Genomic DNA, 20816 nt, shown 5'->3' on the forward strand with positions numbered 1-20816 from the left:
AGCGGCTTGAGGATGGCGGCGAAGTCGCCGGAGTGTGGGGGTGGCGCAAAGGGGTGAGCTCCACGGAAGCTCAGCGGTGGCACGGGGAGAAAGCGGTGGCTCAGAGGAGAAAGCAGGGCGCAGAGGAGAAAGCGGCGGCTCAGAGGCGAAAGCAGGGCGCAGAGGAGAAAGCGGCGGCGCAGGTGCGGGCGGTGGCAAGGGGTGGCATTGCCGGTGAGGGGGTTCCCTTTTATAGGGCCGGGGTGGCGCGGAGGGTCGAGGCGGGGCTCCGGTGGGGAAAGGATAAGGCCGGGAGCGGCGAGTGCTCGGGCGAGGCGGCCATTGGCCGACGACGCCATTGGGCAGAGGAGGCGGAGCTCCGGGTGGTCTTCGGCGGCGATTGGCCTTGGGCGGCGTGCGTCTGGGGCTTCCGGTCTGTCGGGCGGGCGAGGCGGAAAGGCTACCGTGGGGGTTGGGCGAGCGGGCGGAGGCGCGGGACGTCGGGGGCATCTCAGCTTTCTCGGCGAACGGGCGGAACAGGGTTGGCGGAGCAGAGCCGTGGCAGGCGGAAGGCGACCTGCGCGCGGCCGGCGATTGGCTAGCCCTGCGCTCGCTCCGTCCTGTCGCGGGCGCGGGTTGGGCGCCGTGGCTCTCGCCCTGTCGCTGTCGCGCTGGTGATAGGGCGCCGGCGAGCTGCCGGTGGCCGGCGGCCACACGGCGCGCGGTGCGCGAGCGAACATGCTCGGGCACGTGGGCGTCGAGGCTCCCTTCGGGCAGCAAGCCCGACCAGCTTTGGAGCGATCCTCCTCCGAATCTTTCAACACAACTCCCAAAACTCCCTTAAACAAACTTGTTCAACTCTAGTCGTTCTTCAAACTTTGTTTAAGGTGTCGGTTTTGATTGTGAGAGGATTCAAAGATATTTCCGGCCAAAGTTAGCCAAAAATCTGGGATTCCAGACTTAGGATTTTTAAGCATCCGGGGTGAGTTGACTGGTTTACCTCACTTTGACCGGGATTTTGAACAAGTTCGGGTCCAATTTGGATCCGGGTCAGTGTAACAAAGTTGGAACACTCTTGAGGTACTACAACTTCTATTAAGGCTCTGACTCGAGTTTAGATAGGAAAACGGGAGATGAAAGCTTGCAAAGATGGAGGAAAAACTCGAATTCCAGGACTTGAGAGATTTTCAGGGTCCTATAGGAAAGTCGGCTTTGGTTGCTGTTTTTGACTTCCTTTCACTCCGAAATGGTTAAAGTGCCTTTAACAAAAGTTGTTGGAATTTAAAAGTTTTACAACTCTTATTTGGGCAGAAACTTAAGTTTGTATATAAAAAAAATTTCAAGCTTTTAATTCAAACTCCAAAACGAGCTTCTTAGGTTTATAATGGTCATTTCACTTCTTAACTTAGGGATTTGATTTGTCACTGGTTTAGAGTTAAAAGCACTTAATTTAGGTAGAGTTGTTACAGCTGCCCTCCGACGAGTAGTCGGCGAAGTGTAGCTCTAGAGGGTAGTTCCCGTCGAGAGGTGTACACAAATAGGTAGTCGGCGAATTGCCCTGCATGTGGGAAGCAAGCCGGAAAATTAATTAGAAAAGTGACTTAGCTTGATTCGTGGGCGATTGTCGACGAAGCCGTGGCGGTCGTCGATGAAAACACGACGGTTGTTGACGAAGCTGACTAGTCTGAGTGAATTCCAACTAGTTGCCGACGGCGTGAGGCCCGCCCCGACTAGTTTTCTAGTTGAGATGGGGAGTCAAAGTCATCATTGATGAAGCCGCGACAGTTGCTGGTGAAGCCGGCTAGTTGGAGTCAATTCTGACTAGTTGTCGACGGTGCGAAGTCTGCCCCGACTAGTTTTCTAATCGAGACGAGTAGTCGAAGTAATCGCCGGCGAGTCGCCTGTCGAAGTAGTCATCGGCGAGCGTCGCGACGTAGTCGGAGTAGTCATCTTCGACTTGTAACTAGTCAAAACGATTAGTCAAAGTTGTCGCTGGATAGTTGTATCCGAGTTGTCAACTGACTCTAGTCTGGATTGGACTCCCTTTCCTAACACCGATGGAGAGCATGTGAAGGATAGCATAACTATCCTCACTCACCTCGCCCATGGCTTCCTTCCCCTGTCTTGATTGCTAACTCACGCGGACTAATCCGAGCTGTGGTCAAGTCCGAGTTGTAGTCAAACTCTGTGTTTGAACAGATCGAAATTGTTGATTTTCTCGACGAGATCTTCTGCTTCTTGTCGAAGAGAGTTTTCGTCAAGATGCTTCTTCTCCTGGTTGTTGATGATGCTGCATTGGAAGGATCCAGCACCGTCAGCAATGCAAAGCCAGGAGCCAAAAATGAAGGTTGTGCCCGCTTCAAAAAGTGAACACCGGCTTGATGATGGTTGGTGCCATCGATCTCACGTGGAGAAACTCGGTGACTTCCCCTACCTGGCGCGCCAGCTGTCGGTGTTTTAGACCGGCAACCCACCTAGGGAGTACCCAAGGTGGTCTTTTGTGCGGTGGGTGTCGTTGAGAATCAAGGAGTCGATGGTGATGCAAGGAACATGATTTAGACAGGTTCGGGCCGCTAGATCGCGTAATAGCCTATGTCGTGTGTGTTGGTTGCATTGATCTTGCTCTTCCTTCGTTGTGAGCTTAGGTGAGCTGCCGATCTAGGTACCCCTGCCCTCCTTTATATACTCCAGGGGGCAGGAGAACTAGTCGGATTACAAGAAGGAGTCCTAGTAGGAGTACTCGGTATGAGTCCTAATCGGATTACAGGGGAATGCTAGTAGAAGTCCGACTTCTTCCTTCCTTGCGGGTACTAGGGATCTATCCCCGTCACTCCCTATTTTCCTGGAGTTGGTGGAGTAGATCTACAAAAAGGTGGAGTTGGTGGAGTGGAGCTATTTTTTTTTTGAGCGGAGTAGTCCCAAACAGCTCTTAATATTAATTGGTGGTTATGCATAGGATGAGAAAAAGAGAGACATTTTACCCCAAAATCCCAAAGGTACGAGAAGCTTAGGAATAATCTTTATGCTTACCCCAAAAAGGGAGGAGCCATATCCTACCACATTAGCTCTTCCTTATTAGGCTCAGATTTTTAATCCTCTCACCATTTCCTTGGGACGAGCAAAATTCTAAGCGTGAGGGTGTGTTGGGCGGCCATTATCTCACAACTTTGATCACCAACATTCCATGGAAATGCATGTTTACCAAGTCCTTCCAGGCTAAATTTGATTTAAATTAATGTACTCCACAAGTTTTGTTGAGTATTTGATCGCAGGAGCCTAGCTACTGGACGAATTTGGGCCAGATTGGGTAAAATCATAAGCGGGCTAGACTAGCCTAAGCCAGCCGGCCTGGCTCAGGAACCTTTTTGGTACAGCTTCGCATGCCATGCAGAAACTCTCCCTAGTCCCATCCCAACAATTGTTCACAACTTGGTGCATTAGACGACTGAAAGAACTCGTACTTTGATCCACTGGCCTACACACAGAGGCAACGGAGTTGAATCGACCCAATTTTTTACCTGATTAGTAATCCAAGGCATAGAAGAATAGAGGCAGTAGAATAGATGACTAGGGAACATTCCCCATCTTGGCCAGACTAACCTTTTCAACCAAACGTTTGCGCCCAATTGTCAAGCGCAATCTAGGAGGAATCCCAGGTGTTGGAACAAAGGACGGTGAAATGAAAAATATCTAGAGGCCTATTGGACTCTCCTAGAATGGCTTAGGGTGAATGTCCATCCATGTCTTAACGCCTTTACAAATACCCTCATCCTTGCTTGGGACCAACTTAGCAGAGGCATAAATATTCCCAAGTGTCACTCTTCACGATGCATGAAGAAGACAAAGAAGTTTCACAATGCAGGAAACTGCATGACTCCTTGATTCCAGGACAACATGTATCCCCTTAGTGACGGATGGGTGTTGACGCTCGTTATTGACACACTTTTACCCCTATTTATCTTTAACAATGATATGAATTTAATACCTAAACTATTGTTCACACCTAATAAACTGGTTATTTTCACATGTGTAACATATTTTGGAGGGTATTCTATTTTCGCAGGAAATTGGATTTAATGGAGCATTTTTGGATAAAGCTTGAAACAAGCAACGAACCAAATGAAGACGAAGACCAATGGTCCCAGGAAGAGCCTAGGCTGATCGGCCTATAGGGGACCAGGCCAATTGGCCCAGGGTCCCTGGCCTCCTCGACCTCGTTTTTGGCAAGCAATCCTCCAAGATGAATTAAGAGCTAAATTTGCAAAGATGTGGCAAAGATCAATTCAGGATCAAAGAGGATCAAGCGGAGATTTGGAAAGTTATCAAAGATCAATCTCATCCTGAAGCTATCGATGTGCCAGGCCCACATGCAAGTGAAAAGAAGACTCCAGAGCACCTAGGAAGACTTGGGGACGAAGTAGGACGCGAGAGGGCAAAAGGAAGGCCCAGGGCAATCGCCTGGACCCACCCAGGTCGATTGGCCTAGGGTGTTCCTTTACCTCCTTGCCTTCCAACTTCTTCCACGTACTCTCCAGACTATAAATACCTGAAAATCCACTGAGCCCCATATCGAAGACGGCATATTCGAGTTGAAGTAGCAGAGAAGCAGAAGGAGCTTGAGGGACACCACTTCGGAGAGCCGAAGGCCATGCAGTTGTCTAGGGATTAGCGTAGCTAAGCCCTGGCCGGCACGATCACCCTGCGAGGAAGATCCACGTCGGAGTTCTGGAGCTAGGATTGTCAAGATCAAAGTAGGATCCTGGTGATGATCTTGTGATGTACAATCATTCATGGTGAAGTTAATAGATATGTTCTTGTTTCTAGCGATCTAGCTATCTCCTTCTATAGTTTTATGCTCTTTCGGGTTTGCTTACCTTTCAATCTATGATCGATGATAGATTGCTTAGGATGTTCTTGTGGTCGTGATGACCGGATTTGCATGCCTGATCTACTGATAAGTATAACATGTTCTTTTGATCATGCCCTTAATCTACCTATAGTAGAGGATTGTGATGGGATCTTTCTTGTGTAAGGTGAGGGTTTTCGGGAGCCGGACCGGAGGTTTAAAGATGCTTTTTACTAAGATCATATTTGTGTTTCTTTGCTATCCATGCTCACAATTACAACATATGCATAGTCTAGGTTGTTCTAGATTGGTTACCTCTGCTCTATCTATTATCTGTCTGTATATGCTTAATAGATTGGATCTGAATCACTCATCAACACCAAGTTCATACTAACAATGCTAGTTGAAATAGATCTTGTGTTATAAGTTCCACGGATTGATAAACCTTGGGGAGTACTATGAGGGAAGAGTTACAACTGATCTGTGCACTTGCGGTTCACAAATTGGCGCGATAACTACCGTCAACAATGGGCACCTACCCAGGCCAATCACTAATCATGCAAAGGTGCATGCACTTTCTCTTATGCCCTAAGTGTCATTCCTTCATCTTGTGACACCATTCAAAGTTTGGATGTTTGCCTTAGTCCCAACGAGCCACAATGAGGATGAGGCATGGGTGACATCGGGTGACTTAATTGACACTATATAGGACATCCACAACATGTGCCATAGTGCCATGTCCCATAACTGTGGATTGGACAGACCAATACATATCACCAAATAGATCATAATAGGTACATCAGGACTCAAAGCAAAATCCCCTTCCAGCCCGAGGAGTCCAACCACCGTCCTCGGACAGCCTTGAAATCCGACTTTTGATTGGTAATAAAAAAGCTTGACCGGATGGGTTTGCTAGAAATTCTAGTAAAACAAAAAAAAATCAGATTAAGGAGTAAGGTGATGAGACAAGTTTTGACGAACTATTACACAAATACCAAAAGATAACTGATCACAAGTAAAGCAATTAGGTAGAAGGAAATTAAAGGAGAAATTCTTCATCACCAAGAATAAAGAAGAATCAACATCATTGGTTGTCATCTCGTTGGTCTTCATTATTTACTTCAACAATGTATGTTCCATGGGCTGGATATTTAGGTATATTTAATCTTCACCCATGGTTTTGGCGTAATCCTTAGATGTCAGTTTATGATTATCAATATCCTTGTTGTGATTTACCAAGAAACCTTGATCTATATGATCACCCACCATGGATACATCATAATTCTATTATTAAATATGTTTAGATGTTTAAAAGCCAAAATATTTGGCTGATACAAAGTCATGTATTGTTATAGTCACCAGTTTTCTTATTTTGATTACATTACTATGCTTAAGTAGTTTAGAGACCATATGGCCGATGTATTTTTCATCATAGTCTAGTCAATTTTAGTTCCAAAGAGTATTTTTTAGCACACGAGTTTTGCTAAAAAGCAGGGAGGAGGGATATACGTTGATGATCAAAATTGGCACAACTGGAAAAACCTGCTTGTCTGTTTTGGGTGACTTTATCAAAATGCAAATTGGACAAACATGTCAGAAAGCATTGCAAAACTAGCTAGACCGGTTTTACTTATGTAATCCGAGTAGGAATTGTATTTTGATATAAAATTTGTAAGTATTTCGACTCCTAACCGAGCAAGATCTCTCCACCCTATAAATATAAAAGATCACGACCAACCGAGGGCATGCAATGAATCAATCGATCTATATTTTTTAATCTTTTTGCTCTATTTTCTCTTTACCCTACTTTTCCAACCCCATGTATTGTTTCTCTCTCGTCTCTATAGCGCAAGGAGACATCCTAACTAGCGTACCGAGCCTATGGCAACCCAAAGTACACTTGCTCGGATAGGATCGTCTTTCGTGATGAGTGTTCCTTCAAGCTTTGTTGTAGATCCAACAAAACCGTAGCCTAGTTGCAAAATGGCAACGGTGCGGCTTGTAAAATTGGCCCATGCAACGAGGTGTAATCTAATTTTTCTGAGATGTGTTGCAAGCAGCAGCTCTGTAAGCTGCGTGTGACGTGCTCGATGTTTGGCTCATGACCAATTTTCGCAAATCCAACGATACAATTTACATCCATCCAAACCGTGACATAAATCAATATATAGTCCAAACTAGAGATAACTCTGATTGCACACATTTACGAACAGAGGCATAATGCATTCAATCATGACCATAATTTCATCATTACAATGCTTGCTGTTGCGAGAACATGTTATTACAAAAACAGATAAAAACACATGAAAACAGCATCATAATCAACTAAATTTGATGAAATGAAACTTAAAGGAAGGCACTAGTTCATTCAAATTGCTATAAGTACATAAAATTATATAAATTCATCCATATTTGGAAATGTCTGCATTAACATACCCCCTTTGTTTCTACATAAAAATAATAGTCAATGCTACGCTTTGTATAATGTTTTTTTATGAAATAGGAGGGGTTTCCCCTGCTGGGTATTACATTAATTAAAAGTAAAGAGGTTTACATCCAAACAAAATCAAGAACCAAAGGAAGAAATGAAGAAACTAAGAGCAATCACAGAAGGTTTGGCTTAGCTCTAAGAATAACTAGAGCAAATTCTTTCTTGAAGAGGCTTCGACATGCTTGTAAAGATGGTTGAACGTCTCTGAAGATGAAGTCATTCCGGGACATCCATATGCACCAGCACATAAGTATTATATCTCCATGAAAAAAAGGTACCCCAAGCCGCTGTCTGAAAAAAGAGCATATTCTCAAAAGGTCCAATAGTGAGCATGATCGATCTGGATGTTTAGGAGCTGCCAGCATTCTCGAGCAAATTGGCAATGGAGAAAGAGATGTTCCAGGGTCTCTTCACTATTATGTACACACAGCACACAATTATATGACCAGAGCTCAATATCTATGTATTTAAGTAAGCCCCTGGTGCTTAATCTGTCTTTCAACAGGAGCTAGAAAAGGTTGTGGTGGTGAGCAAGATTTGGATGTTCTAGAACAAAGATGGGTCACGGATATCACGGGAGCTCTCATTGTCCAAGTGTTGCTTGACTATCTAAACATCTGGGAGCGAGTTAGAGCGATCACACTCCAGAGCAGCGCTCAGGACAAAGTAATCCGGAAATGGACAGCAGACCAATGCTTCACCACAGCTTCAGCATACAGGGCATTTTTCATTGGTCAGTATGCAATTCCTGGGGTGAAAATTCTATGGAAGTCAAGGGCACCCGCGAAATGTAAGTTCTTTTTGTGGCTTGCTCTACATGGTCGCTGTCGGACGGCCTCAAGACGAAAGAGACACAACCTGCAAGATGATGACTCCTGCGCCCTCCACGAACAAGAACCAGAAACGATCAATCACCTGATCATCGGGTGCTCTTATTCTAGACAGGTGTGGTATTGCATATTTTCCAGGACCGGCTGGCAACCGAGGGCACTGTCGATAACAGATACGACCCTAGCAGACTGGTGGATCACATCAAGGAAGCATGTCAACAAAGCAGATCGAAAGTTCTACGACTCGGCCGTCGTCTTGATTACCTGGAGCATCTGGCTTGAGCGAAATGCCAGGACCTTCAACAGAGAGGAGAAGACAGTGCCGCTGCTGGTTCGCAAGATAACAGAGGAAGCCTGGGTACGGATTTCTGGACGATACAGAAACCTTTTGCCTTTGGTGCAGAACGAACCACCCCCAGATGATGTTGCAACTTGGTCGCAAAATGGTGTGTATGTAATTAGTTAGCAATGTTTCTTGTACTTGGGGCATGCCATCATTCCCAGATGACAAATTGCATGTCCTTGTAAACTAATTTCTTTCCTCTTAATGAAATACGTGCTAAGGCACGGTCGCAAAAAAAAAAGAGCAAGATTTGGATGTTTAGGAGTTGCCAGCATTCTTAAGCAAATTGGCAATGGAGAAAAGGATTTTCTACGGTCTCTTCACTATTATGTACACAAAGCATACAATTATATGACTGAAGCTCCATATTTCGGCGTTTAAGTACGCTTTGTATAATGTTGGATTTACGAAGGTATGTAGTATAAAGGAAGAAAAAGTTATTTCCGACCATTGTTTTCTTCTGATTTGGCATAATGCATTCGATTGATCACAACCTTAATTGCCCCCATTGCAATACTTGCTCTCATACCACAGCGTGTACGTCATTAGAAAAACCAATACAAAAAACAAATGAAATAAATAAAAATCACATCAAAATAAACTAAATTTGACCTCAAATCAAAATAAAAATTAGAATCATATATTGGTGTATCTTAGGGTATATTTTTAATAACGGAATGTGTGAGTAATTTATATATTAATTTAAAGGTTTACTTTAAGTTATTTTTTAAAATGTTAGTGGTGGTCAATTTGGAAACAAATTCAGGGGTCCTTTTAAATTATTTTTAATAATGATATAAATAGGTAATTTAGATGAAGATTAGGGGCTACTTTAGTTTATTTATTGTAATGATAGATGTGGGTAATTTAGATATATATTTAGGGGTTCTGACTTTAAGCTATTTTCATAATGGCATGGGTAATTTTTTAGAAAATATAATAGATCCAATGGCTATGATGATTTGAGTCTACCAAATAAATGGCAGGATGTTTTGCTTTTTTTTAGAATTTTTAGAATTTTTCTTTTTTTTCTAGAGTATCCACCTAGGATCCTTGATTCCTAGGTGGCTTTATGTGGAGGCTTCAAAAGGAGCCTCTGAATAACAACCTTAATTTCCTAATTGCAGAGCTTGCACATACAGAAAATGTATGTTATTACAAAAACCGATACAAGAAACAGATGAAATAAATTGAAAACCACATCAAAACAAACTAAAATTTGATCTCAAACAAAATTAAAAAGGAACGCAACATTTGAGATGGCCCAATACGAGGCAGAGAGATGGAGTAATGATCAGATGTCGTCAGTTCAGTTGAACTTGTTGCAGACCTTGCGGATTTCACCCTGTGTGCCGGTGAGGACGCCGACCTCGCTGAGCTTGGCGAGCACCTGCCCGAACGCCGAGAGGAAGAGGCCGTTGTTGGTGGCCAGCTGATCGATGATCCGCTTGGTGGGGCCATCATTGTACAGGTTCTGGTCGCAGGGGAGCACGCGGCGGCGGAGCTGGAGGTTCCTGTAGTAGTGGTTGTCCACCTTGAGCGCGCTCCACTGGTCGTCCAGGAACACCATGTTGCTGTCCGACGACGGCACGTTGGGGCACACGTACTTCTTGTACACGGACGCGACGGCCGGGTCCATGCTGGGGTCCGTCGCGCCGGGCCGGCCGCCGTATCCGTACAGGCGGCTGTTCTTGATGGCGCTGCAGTGGGTGGCGCCCACGGTGTGCGCGCCCAGGAGCACCATCGTCTCGAACGGACTCATCCCCAGCATGGAGAAATAAGCGGTCGTCTGCGCCGCCGTGTAGTCGGCTCCCGGGAGCCGCACGTCGGAGGCCCGCGACTGGCGGCGGTCCCTGCGCCCCGTGCGCACTGCGTACGCCGGCCCGCCGGCCAGCGCGACCGCGTCCCGGGTGGCGAGGATCTCGATGTCGGAGCAGGACACGACGCCGGGGCACCTCCGCTCCAGCTCCGTCTTGATGGCCGCGATGAGGTCGTAGCCCTTGACGCTCAGGTTCGGCCCCGCCGTCTTCTCCGTGCCGGGGCCGTCGATGAGCAGACCGCCGTCGCATCCCTGCAATTATAATCTCATCTTGCCACATGTTAGTGAACACACACGTGTGCATGGACTGGAAGTAGCTTGCTCAGCTGAGGATTGTAATCTAGGTTAGCTCCTCGATGTTACTCATTGACCATTATATGTGCAATAATGGTTCTGCAGTAGTGGGTTTGCACTAATCGCACCAGCCAGCAGTACTTCTCAGTGTTCAAAGTTAGGCATAATTCCTGATTTTTTCTCCCTTTCATGCTCTTTATTTGTCTAAACTCAGTTACTACATCATGGATGGTCTTTAATTTGTTTGATTTACATTGGCAGGGACGTTAAGTAAATATTGATCAGGAAGGAAAAGCAGTCATAATACTTTTCTTATGATGACTCATGTAATGTACAAAGAACCTTCTTTATTGTGGATAAAACCGCCTTTCGCTAAATTAATTAGCTTACTGGTTTTAGGAAAATACTCACACATAGTTTCCCTTTGCAAACTGAAAGGTTAGGCCGGTCACAATCGTGTGCATATAAGGACTCGAAAAATACTTTAAAATCATACTCAGCCCAACAATAGTTTGAGCGCGTCAAGCTGGATAATTAAGCGCAACTCGTATCTTATTTATGCATCCACACAACTGTTGGCCAAATTAGAAAAATCAGCTTACCTACATTGGTATTTTTTTTTTCAATGGGCTTCTGAAAATGGAAGTCAGATGGATAAAATGAATATTGTTGAATAGGTCATTTACATTTTATATATTACAATCGAGTACCACCAGACCTCGAAAACACCGAGTTCTATAGCCATGTCTGGTGGCCGCTACGGTGAGCTAGGGGGAATTTATGTGGGCTAACCAGATCCGCTAATACTTAGGAACTTACATAGTTATTTGGAGAGGGAGGGGGGATTTAAAGAGTAAAAGGAGAATTCACATGCCTGACTTCCTGGTTTGATGAAAACTCGATTGCTCAAGAATCGACATGTAACTGTTGGAGCTCAAGAGTGGCAGCAATGCTAATCAGGCTGGACCAGCCGGTCAGCCGGTCTCTATGGGCGATCTGAGAAGTTGTAGCGGTCGCTAGCACGATCGGGGCGGTTGCTGGCGCAGCCGACGCGGTTGCTGGCACGGTCAGGCGGTCGCTGGCGGGGTCAGGCATTCGCTGGCGCGGTCGTCATGATCAGAGGAGTCCCAGGCGGGCCCGATGCAATCTCTGGCGCAGGCGCGTACGTCATCGAAGTCTCGGGTGGGAGCGCGTCCGCGCGCTACGGCTTCCCCACGCGTCAAGCTGGGAGTCTGAGACGAATCTTGAAGTCCTGACCAAATTAGTAGAGACGACTCTTAGAGTCCTAGCCAAACTAGAGTTGAAACAGGATTTTCTTACGGGAAAAGACCTCCCACCCTGTAAATATAAAGGACCCTGCCCGATTGAAAAAAATGACCCAATCGACAAACACTTTTATCTATCTTTTTATCTCCAAACCCTAGCTTTTCCAACCCCTTTGCTTCCCTCCTTCATCTCGATAGCGTTTGAGGACGTTCTGAGTGGCATGCCGATCTTAGAGCAACCCTAGGTTCGCCATCTCCGACGAGGTCCCCCCCAAGGTGGAGGATGTAGGTTTTCGTGGTGCCCTTGCGAGGACCGGCCTGACCGAACCCCCTGACCGGCCAGGTGCAAGAGCTTCGACGAGGTATCCTAATCTACGCGCGAGCTAGCGCACTCGTGTGTTGGCCAAAAAAAATGCCAACACATTTTGGCGACTCCGCTGGGAAAGAAAGATCTGGTTGTCCATTCTGAAAAACCCTTGTAAGATGGGATCTACTACAAAGATCGACAAGGACAATATCCTTACAGCTTCCGTGGAGGATCTCTGCGAGGAGGAGGAGCACAACATTGCGGCGCTCCAAGAGTACGTCAAGAAGCATTATCTAATGGGCATCAAGAAAGATCTCAAGGGCAAGGCAACGAGAGCACATGACTTTGAGATGCTCGCGATCAAGATAAAGAATAACATGATCGAGGAAGTGTCCAATGTAAGTAACTTTCCCCTTGATCAATATACTATCAATGAAGAGTTCGTGAAGTCTTTGGAGGTCCAAAACCAAATTGCTACTTCTTTGGTAGATCGCTTAAACCGACTTGCAGAAGGTAGATCCATTGAATCTAGTAAAAATAATTCTTCTCAAGTTGATTCGCGTGGGGTTGTGCACGCAAGTCCATCGGCAAATCTAGGGGCTACTTCTGAAAACCCTAAGTACGGTATGCCGTTGAACTTTTATCTAGGACGGATGCCGCCTCGGGTCCAACCGCCAAAGTCGAACATGGCTGAGGCAGTCAGACTGGTCCAGGCAGGTGGTTTGACCGATCAGGCCTCTCAGACTGGCCAGTTAACAATTGTCCCTGAATCACCTGTGCCGCTCGCTGTCATGCCTAGTTCGGTTGTTCCTAACCGTACTGGTGAGCTTGGAGTAACTACACCCTCAATTAGCACAATAGCATACACGTCGCCCCCGATCCCTGGCACCACTGTTGTTTCTAGGGGTATTTCAAATGACATGTTTTCTGATTTGAATCGCATTCAAAATGGCAATCCACCCCACGCGAACGTTGCAAATACATTAGCCGTAGCACTACAAGAGCCAAATCTGTATAGTGAACTTAAAAAATTTAAAGAGGAAATTTTGGCAATGATTCAGAACAAGTTTGGCATGGACATAGGCAGTTCAAAGTTGTATCAAAAGCCCTACCATGCTGACTTTCACTATGTTTCCTATCCTGTCGGTTGGCGCGTACCCGATTTTGTTAAATTCAGTGGCGAAGATAACCGAACTACTTGGGAACACATTAGTTAGTATCTCGCTCAACTAGACGAACCGATTATTATAATGCTTCAAGAGTTCGTTTGTTTTCTTTGTCATTAACTAGAACCGATTTCGCTTGGTATTCTTCCTTAGCTCCCGGCTCTATTGATTCGTGGGATCAGTTAGAGTAGAAATTTCATGATCACTTTTACACCGGAAATTTCCAATTGAAGTTGATGGATTTAGCATCGGTTAGGCAAGGCAAAGAGAAATCTGTTTCTCATTATATAAGATGATTCAAAGAAACTAAAAGCCGATGCTTTAATCTGTCAGTTTCTGATGATGATTTGGCTGATCTTGCTCTTAAAGGTTTAAAATCATGTATTAGGGATCGGCTAGAAGGTTTTGAGCTTCATACCATTGCACAAGTACTTATGAGGGCTTCGACAATGGAACTTAGGATTGCTAAGGAAAAAGATAGCTTCAAGTCTCGTCGGTCTAACATGCATGCTGTTGAATATGATTCTGATGGTTCGAATGATGATGACAATGAAGTTTATGTTACCGAATTTTTTTGGCCCTCTAAAGCTAAGTCATATTCTTGTGCGTCTCTTAAGCCGGCCCATAAGAGTCGGTAAGAAGAAGTAAAATTTACTTTCGATGTCTCCAAGTGCGATCGTATTTTTGATGGGTTGCTTAAGCTTCGACGCTTGAAAATATTTCATATTGTTCCTCCACTTGAAGAGCTGAAGAGGAAAGCATATTGCAAGTTTCATAACACTTTTTCTCATGCAACTAATGATTGCAATGTGTTTCATCGGCAAGTTCAATCCGCTATAAATGAAGGCCATTTGACATTTCATGAAATGCAAGTGGACAAGGCACCGTTTCCTGTCAACACTATGGACATACAACAGCCTAAGGTACTGGTTCGACCGCATCAAGCCGAAGCTGCTAAAGGTAAGAATGTTGTGATCGGGGAAGAGAAGCCCAATTTGAGGGGAAAAGAGTTGACAAGGGAAGTGGTGTATGAAAAGACTCCAGATGGCAGAGAGTCATTTAAAATTACTATAAAAGCTTCTGGACACGGGGGGCAAGCAACATCCACAGCATCTAGTCAAAAGCCGTTTGAGTCTGCTAGACAGACCGAACTGGTCAGACCGGTGCAGGGGACCGGTCAGACCGGTCAGCCCTAGGGTCGCCCCCAGATGCTGAAACAGAAGCGTCAAGAGATTGGGACTTGGAAGCTTAATGTGACAAAAGATTAGGGGAGTAGTCCTAGGGAAAAGTCACCTTTGGTATGCTTCTGGATAAGAATTCCAAGCAAAAGGCTGTTACAAGTGATCGGCCATTGAAAAAGAGAATGAGGTCACCTACTCATCAAGGGAGGCAAGATTCACCACCAAGAGCGGTTGCAAGACAGAGAAGTGACCAATCCCAACCGAAACAGTACCCCTCCACATCTTGGGCTCCTCCGGCATCAAATCCCCCATGCCCGGTGTGGGATGGCAATGGAGTAATGTGGGTGCCTTACCAGTTCGTGCAGTAGCCGCCTTTCCATCCTGGATGGGGAGGATCAAGGAAGTCGGCTTTGGACAGAATCTCATGCCCCATGCAAGGCTGTTGGGCACCCCGCTCATCTGGTCAGGATGCGTAGACCCAACCGGTCCGACCGATCTACCCCAATCGGTCGGACCAACTTGTCCAAATGCCTAGAATGCCTCCTCCAAAGCAAGTGTATCGTCCTAAGAAGAGAGGGGGAGGCTCAGAAGATGAAAATAGACTCAGGGAAAGGTACAGAGGAAGTTGTTATCCAGATTGGGTCTATGGATGTCCCCGTTGAGAATAGTGCTAAAGGACCGGTTGGTGTAGGCAATCCAGTCGCATCATCTGTTCAAAAGGCTCCTGCTGCAAATGATCATGAGGCTAGTAGCGGTGGTTCAAGCTCCAAGTACTTCCTGCCAAGATGGTGTCCTCCCGGGCTGACTCGCACCCAAAGGAGGAAGTTGCAGAGGTTAAGGCCGCAAGAAAAGAGGGAGCAGGAGCTAGAGAAGCAAAGGGACGAAACCTTTAGCATGTATAGGCCCATGGTCCCTTAGAAAAAAGGAGTGGAGAGTCAAGGCAGATGCCCCAGCTCCACCGGTTAGACTGGCCGAGGAACCGGTTGAGGCGCCAGCACTAGCACCTAAACTGGTCGGACCAGTCGGCGGGTCGGTCAGACCGATCGAGCCAGAGTCGCCGCCTAATTTTGCCTTTTTTGTCCCTATGACCGGTGACAATGAGTTGGCATCAGTCCATGAATCAGAGGACGATGATCAGCTTGTTGATTACAGTTCTTCGCCTGAGTGCATGAACCTGGACATAAATGTGATTCACATGTCGATGGATGGTTATGTCATCTCGGAGGAGGAGCTGGCTCACCTTGACTTTAGGCCTAAGGAAGCTATATTCCAGAAGCCTAAAGCCACTGACAGTCATCTGAAGGCGCTGAACAAGGTCGTTATTGAATGCATTACGCCATAACAGATCAGTGTTGCTCACGTGAGAGCTAGTGTCATTTTTTATTTCTGTTTTATAATACATGTGTACTTCCGCCGTTCCAAATTATAAGTTATTCTAACTTTCTTAAAAAGGCAAAGCATATCAAGTTTGACCAAATTTATACAATAAAGTACTAACACTTATTATACCAAATAAGTAATATTAGATTCTTCATTAAATATATTTTCATAGTATATCTATTCGGTGCCATAAATCTGTGTGATCCTCTCTATAGTTTTGGTTAAACATAAAATGGTTTGACTCTCCAAATTGGAATGACCTACAGTTTGGAACAGAGTGAGTATCTTTGATTTGTGCACTATTACAATGGTCATATGTAAATACCCCATCGAATGGTCACGTGAGACGGTGAGAGCTAGTGTCACTCAATGGTTGGGGTCAATTTGGTGCCAAATTGGATGTTATTGCTTAAGTACTGGCCATTTGATGGCCTCAGATGTTAACTTATTACTTAAGTAAGTTGGCCTGTACGTGGATTGTAGCGTACGATTATGTGTTATGAATTACGACTCTGTGTGATCCATGACTCTCCATTCGAGTTAGTAATTTTGCTATCAATTGTGTCCGTGTGTCAATTTCAATGACAAATTTTCTTGCTATATTAGTGGATATGGTCAAGATATTATTACTTATGTTATGATAACACACGGCCGGCGGTGCCCAAAACCTGCGGGTGGTGTGACTTTTCACCCATAGGAGTGTCTCGAGGGTGGGCATAGTAAGGTGTCGTGACCTTGCGAGTTGAATCAAGCGGATTTTTATTCCACCCGACCCGTTGCCATCCCTAGTGGGCAATTATATTGATATAAGCCGGATCCACGCTGGAAAATTTTCAGCTAGCCAAAGGTGCCTTTAGAACTTGGGAATCACGTACTCGATCAAGGGTTGCAATATATACCTAGTTGTAATTTGAAATAAAAGTCCAAGAAATAATTAAAATAGCGCTCATTTTTAGTTCCGCATATATCAAAGCCTACCGTGTTAACCTAATTTTAAAATAAAAGAAATAGTTTACACAGTTGTGTCGATGCACAATATGGCACAACTTGTGCTTAATGTTCCATCTTAAAACGCTAGACCCATTGTTGGGTTGGCAGCTATTTTACAAATTAGTAGAATGTTCTCATCCTTCCTCCATCTCTTTGCACATATGGTTGGCTGTGGCCTGACCTCTCAGATTGTACAACTAATGGGCCAAATTCGGTAGTTGTTTCAACTACAAAAGAAAAGTTCATAATGCAGTATCGTTATAATTTTCCTTTGCATAGGTGAATTATCTTGCTCAAGGTGAAGTGCGACCATGATGTAATTAAATTGCTGTTTTGCTTCCATTTATTGTGTTTAGGGGTTTTCTTGGCATGAAATGGAAAGGAGATATCCTGTATCGAGAAGTGAATGGAAATGTAGAGAAATATGACTCCGATCCGAAATCTTAAGATTACAGCGACATGCCAAACAATAATAGTGGGTGAGTGGATTAGTGTAAAGCCACTAATGCAGAACAATTCTAGCTATAAATTAGAGTCTTGAATTCTTTGTCTGGTCAAGAGAACAAAAAGAATACCAATGATCTCATACCATGTTCATAATGTTCCCTTTTTTCTGTTTGGATGTATATGCCTTCCCTTTCCGTCACACAGCTAGGATAGCAAGCTAGCAAAGTCCTTTAATTTCCTCTCTTGAAAAAAAAAATAGAGAGTGGAAACAAGACTGCGTGCCTACGTGATCTCCATAACCAGTAAACAACTGGGTTTTGATTATTCCGGTGTCATCGCCCGGTCACCTATAAATAGGCTTTAGCATTCGCCGTTAGCATCTCACCGCACCGAGCTGAAAATCTAAGAGAGCTAGCATTAGCTACCTAGTGCTAGTAGCCAAGCATTGCATCGCATCGGTATGGCCTCAGCAGCGCGCATGAGTGCGCCGGCGCTAATGGTGACCTTGGCCGTGCTGGCATTAGTCGCCGGCGGCCGTGCGCAGCTGCAGTACGGTTTCTACAAGGGCAAGTGCAACGCTAGCGATGTGGAGGCGGTGGTGCAGAGCCTCGTCAAGGCCCGCTTCGCCCGCGAGGCCGCGATCGTCGCCTACCTCCTCCGTCTGCAATTCCACGAGTGCGCCGTCAACGTACGTTACCACCAACCATGTCTCCATGCACCGATTGTTACGGAGGGTTCGCCGTTGATTAACATGGCAAGAGATTATAATTGCAGGGGTGCGACGGCAGTCTGCTGATCGACGGACCCGGCACGGAGAAGACGGCGCCGCCGAATCTGAGCGTTAAGGGCTACGACCTCATCGCGACCATCAAGGCGGAGCTGGAAAAGAAGTGCCCCGGCGTGGTTTCGTGCTCCGACATCGAGATCCTCGCCACCAGGGACGCGGTCGCTCTTGCCGGCGGGCCGCCGTACGCGGTGCGCACGGGGCGCAGGGACCGCCGCCAGTCCCGGGCCTACGACGTCAAGCTCCCGGGGGCCGACTACACGGCGGCGCAGGCCGTCGCGTACTACACCAGGCTGGGGATGAACGCGTACGACACGGTGGTGCTGCTGGGCGCACACACCGTTGGCGCCACGCACTGCAGCGCCATCAAGAACAGCCGGCTGTACGGGTACGGCGGCAAGCCCGGCGCGACGGACCCCGGCATGGACCCCGCCACCGCGTCAGTGTACAAGAGGTACGTGTGCCCGAACGTCTCGTCATCGGACGGGAACACCGTGTTCCTTGACGACCAGTGGAGCGCGGTCAAGGTGGACAACCACTACTACAGAAACCTGCAGCTCCGCCGCGGCGTCCTCTCCGTTGACCAGAATCTCTACAACGACGGGTCCACACGTTGGATCGTCGACCAGCTCGCCAGCAATGCTGGGCTCTTCCAGTCGCAGTTCGCCAGGGTTCTGGTAAAGCTCAGCGAGGTCAACGTGCTCACCGGCACTCAGGGAGAGATCCGCAAGGTCTGCAGCAAGTTTAACTGACAAACCGATCGTCCGGTTCTCCTCCGCTATTTATCCGTTGACGAAACTTCCCTCTTGGTTTGGTGATCCCAAATGTTGTCGCCTTCTTCTTATTTCTTTCTGGTTTGATCCATGCAAGTGGCTTGGTTTTGATCAGATGATTGATTCGTTTCATTTGAACTCTACAGTTTTTTGTTATAAGTAGTAATAACATATCTGATCATGTGTATTTGATTATACGAAATGCTGTATTCTTCTTATTTCTTTTGATTTGATCAAAGTTTGTTGATCTTGATCTGATGCTCGATTCAGTTTATTTTAAATCTACAGTTTTTGTAATACTATGTAATAGCATATGAATGTACCATGTGTGTGATTCTACGGAGTAGTTTTGTTTGGGAACTCGCTTTTTCCACGTCGGACGAGAAGTCCGGCTCGGAACAGATCCAAGCCCGATAAACAACACCGCATAAATATACAGCTACCGCTCCTCGCCGATCTCATCGTAGACTGCAGCCAGCGGCCATCGCGAGGGGGACAAGACCGGCAGACGGCGGCAACGAGTGTGAGACAGCGCGGGCGATGACAATGGCGCGGCGGGGCACGGAGTTCTTCCCGGACCTGGGCGCGCACTGCGACGAGGCCGAGTGCAACCAGCTGGACTTCCTCCCCTTCGAGTGCGACGGGTGCGGCGGGTCCTTCTGCGCGGCGCACCGCACGTACCGAGACCACGGCTGCGCCAAGGCCGCCGACCCGGGCCGCACCGTCGTGCTGTGCCCGGACTGCGGTGACTCCGTCGAGCGGGCGGCCCCAGGGCAGGCCGAACGGGACATCCTGTACGCGCACGCGCGATCGGGCCGCTGCGACCCGGCGAGGAAGCGCAAGCCGCAGTGCCCCGCGCCGCAGTGCAAGGAGGCGCTCACCTTATGCAACACAACGCAGTGCAAGGGGTGCGACCTCAAGGTGTGCCTCAAGCATCGGTTCCCGGCGGACCACGACTGCGCCGGCGCGGCGGCGGGAGGCTGTAATGCCGCCTTCCACGGTGCAATTTGCGGTGTGCGTCGCCTATACAGGCGAGTGAAGTCCTTTTTGCCTGGCCAGCGAGCCGGCTATATATGCATTGAGCAACTCGATTGATTTGGCATCGAAGAAATAGAGCAGAAACAATCCATTGTCCTCGTACTTCCCCTTTTCTCTTGTTGTTCCTCAATTCCCTTCTATTCCCATTTATCTTCTCTAATTTCTCTAGTTCGTCTGATTCACTGGTAACTACTCCGTTTCAAATTATAAGTTATTCTAACTTTCTTGGAAAGTCAAACCATTTTATGTTAGACTAAAATTATAAAGAGAATCACAAAAGTTTATGGCACTGAATAGATATACTATAAAAATATATTTAATGAAAAAACTAATGATACTTATTTGGTACCATGAATATTAGTACTTTATTGTATAAATTTGGTTAAACTTTGAGATGTTTTGACTTCCTTAAAAAAGTTGGAATGACTTGTAATTTGGAATCGTAACACTCATCAGGTTGTGGAACTCATGAACATTCAAATGGCATATGACAAAGTTGACACAAAATCAAGCCCGTGCAGTTTGAGCATTGGCACCCAAGTGTGAAATTATTTTAAGTTGAAATTCCTTCGACAACAGCTAACAAATCCGATTCCCGGCAGAAACAGTGTTTCTCATCGGTACCAAGGTCCAGCTGCAGTATCCAACACACAGTGAGCAAGTCACATAACTTGGCCACGTTTAGTTCACTCCAAAATCCTAACTTTGACACTATACAAAAAGAAGATTCCCTATCACATCAAACTTGCGGTACATGCATGGAGTACTGAATGTAGACGAAATCAAAAACTAATTGCCCAGTTTTGTTGTACTTTGCGAGACGAATCTTTTGAGCCTAATTAATCAATATTTGGACAATAATCACAAATACAAACGAAACGCT

At 46.2% G+C, this 20816-nt stretch overlaps 3 protein-coding genes across 3 annotated transcripts; 2 read left to right on the forward strand and 1 right to left on the reverse strand.

The window, feature by feature from the left end:
* Nucleotides 1-9798: 9798 nt before the first annotated feature.
* Nucleotides 9799-11347, reverse strand: LOC101764346 (peroxidase 57-like). Its single transcript, XM_004986735.1, has 2 exons — nt 11321-11347; nt 9799-10560 (listed from the first exon to the last, which is right to left on the reverse strand). Exons 1-2 carry the CDS (start codon nt 11345-11347, stop codon nt 9799-9801), a joined length of 789 nt encoding a protein of 262 aa, XP_004986792.1.
* A 6387-nt stretch (nt 11348-17734) lies between these two features.
* LOC101764750 (peroxidase 57) lies at nt 17735-19192 on the forward strand. Its single transcript, XM_004986736.3, has 2 exons — nt 17735-18026; nt 18113-19192. Exons 1-2 carry the CDS (start codon nt 17799-17801, stop codon nt 18872-18874), a joined length of 990 nt encoding a protein of 329 aa, XP_004986793.2. The 5' UTR covers nt 17735-17798; the 3' UTR covers nt 18875-19192.
* A 249-nt stretch (nt 19193-19441) lies between these two features.
* On the forward strand, nt 19442-20479 carry LOC101765156 (zinc finger AN1 domain-containing stress-associated protein 17-like). Its single transcript, XM_004986737.1, has 2 exons — nt 19442-19909; nt 20390-20479. The coding sequence occupies exons 1-2, from the start codon at nt 19442-19444 to the stop codon at nt 20477-20479; spliced, it is 558 nt and encodes a 185-aa protein (XP_004986794.1).
* The last annotated feature ends 337 nt before the right edge of the window (nt 20480-20816 follow it).

This window comes from Setaria italica, chromosome IX (assembly GCF_000263155.2).
Source record: "Setaria italica strain Yugu1 chromosome IX, Setaria_italica_v2.0, whole genome shotgun sequence".
NCBI classification, from domain to species: domain Eukaryota; kingdom Viridiplantae; phylum Streptophyta; class Magnoliopsida; order Poales; family Poaceae; genus Setaria; species Setaria italica.

Excerpts from the sequence above, each read along its gene's own strand:
- LOC101764346 (XM_004986735.1), bottom strand. The coding sequence starts at position 11,347 with ATGGCTATAGAACTCGGTGTTTTCGAG. Across the intron at positions 10,561-11,320 it reads TAGAACTCGGTGTTTTCGAG|GGATGCGACGGCGGTCTGCT; the intron begins GTCTGGTGGTAC and ends TTATAATTGCAG.
- LOC101764750 (XM_004986736.3), top strand. The coding sequence starts at position 17,799 with ATGGCCTCAGCAGCGCGCATGAGTGCGCCGGCGCTAATGGTGACCTTG. Across the intron at positions 18,027-18,112 it reads TCCACGAGTGCGCCGTCAAC|GGGTGCGACGGCAGTCTGCT; the intron begins GTACGTTACCAC and ends TTATAATTGCAG.
- LOC101765156 (XM_004986737.1), top strand. The coding sequence starts at position 19,442 with ATGGCGCGGCGGGGCACGGAGTTCTTCCCGGACCTGGGCGCGCACTGC. Across the intron at positions 19,910-20,389 it reads TCCACGGTGCAATTTGCGGT|GTTGTGGAACTCATGAACAT; the intron begins GTGCGTCGCCTA and ends AACACTCATCAG.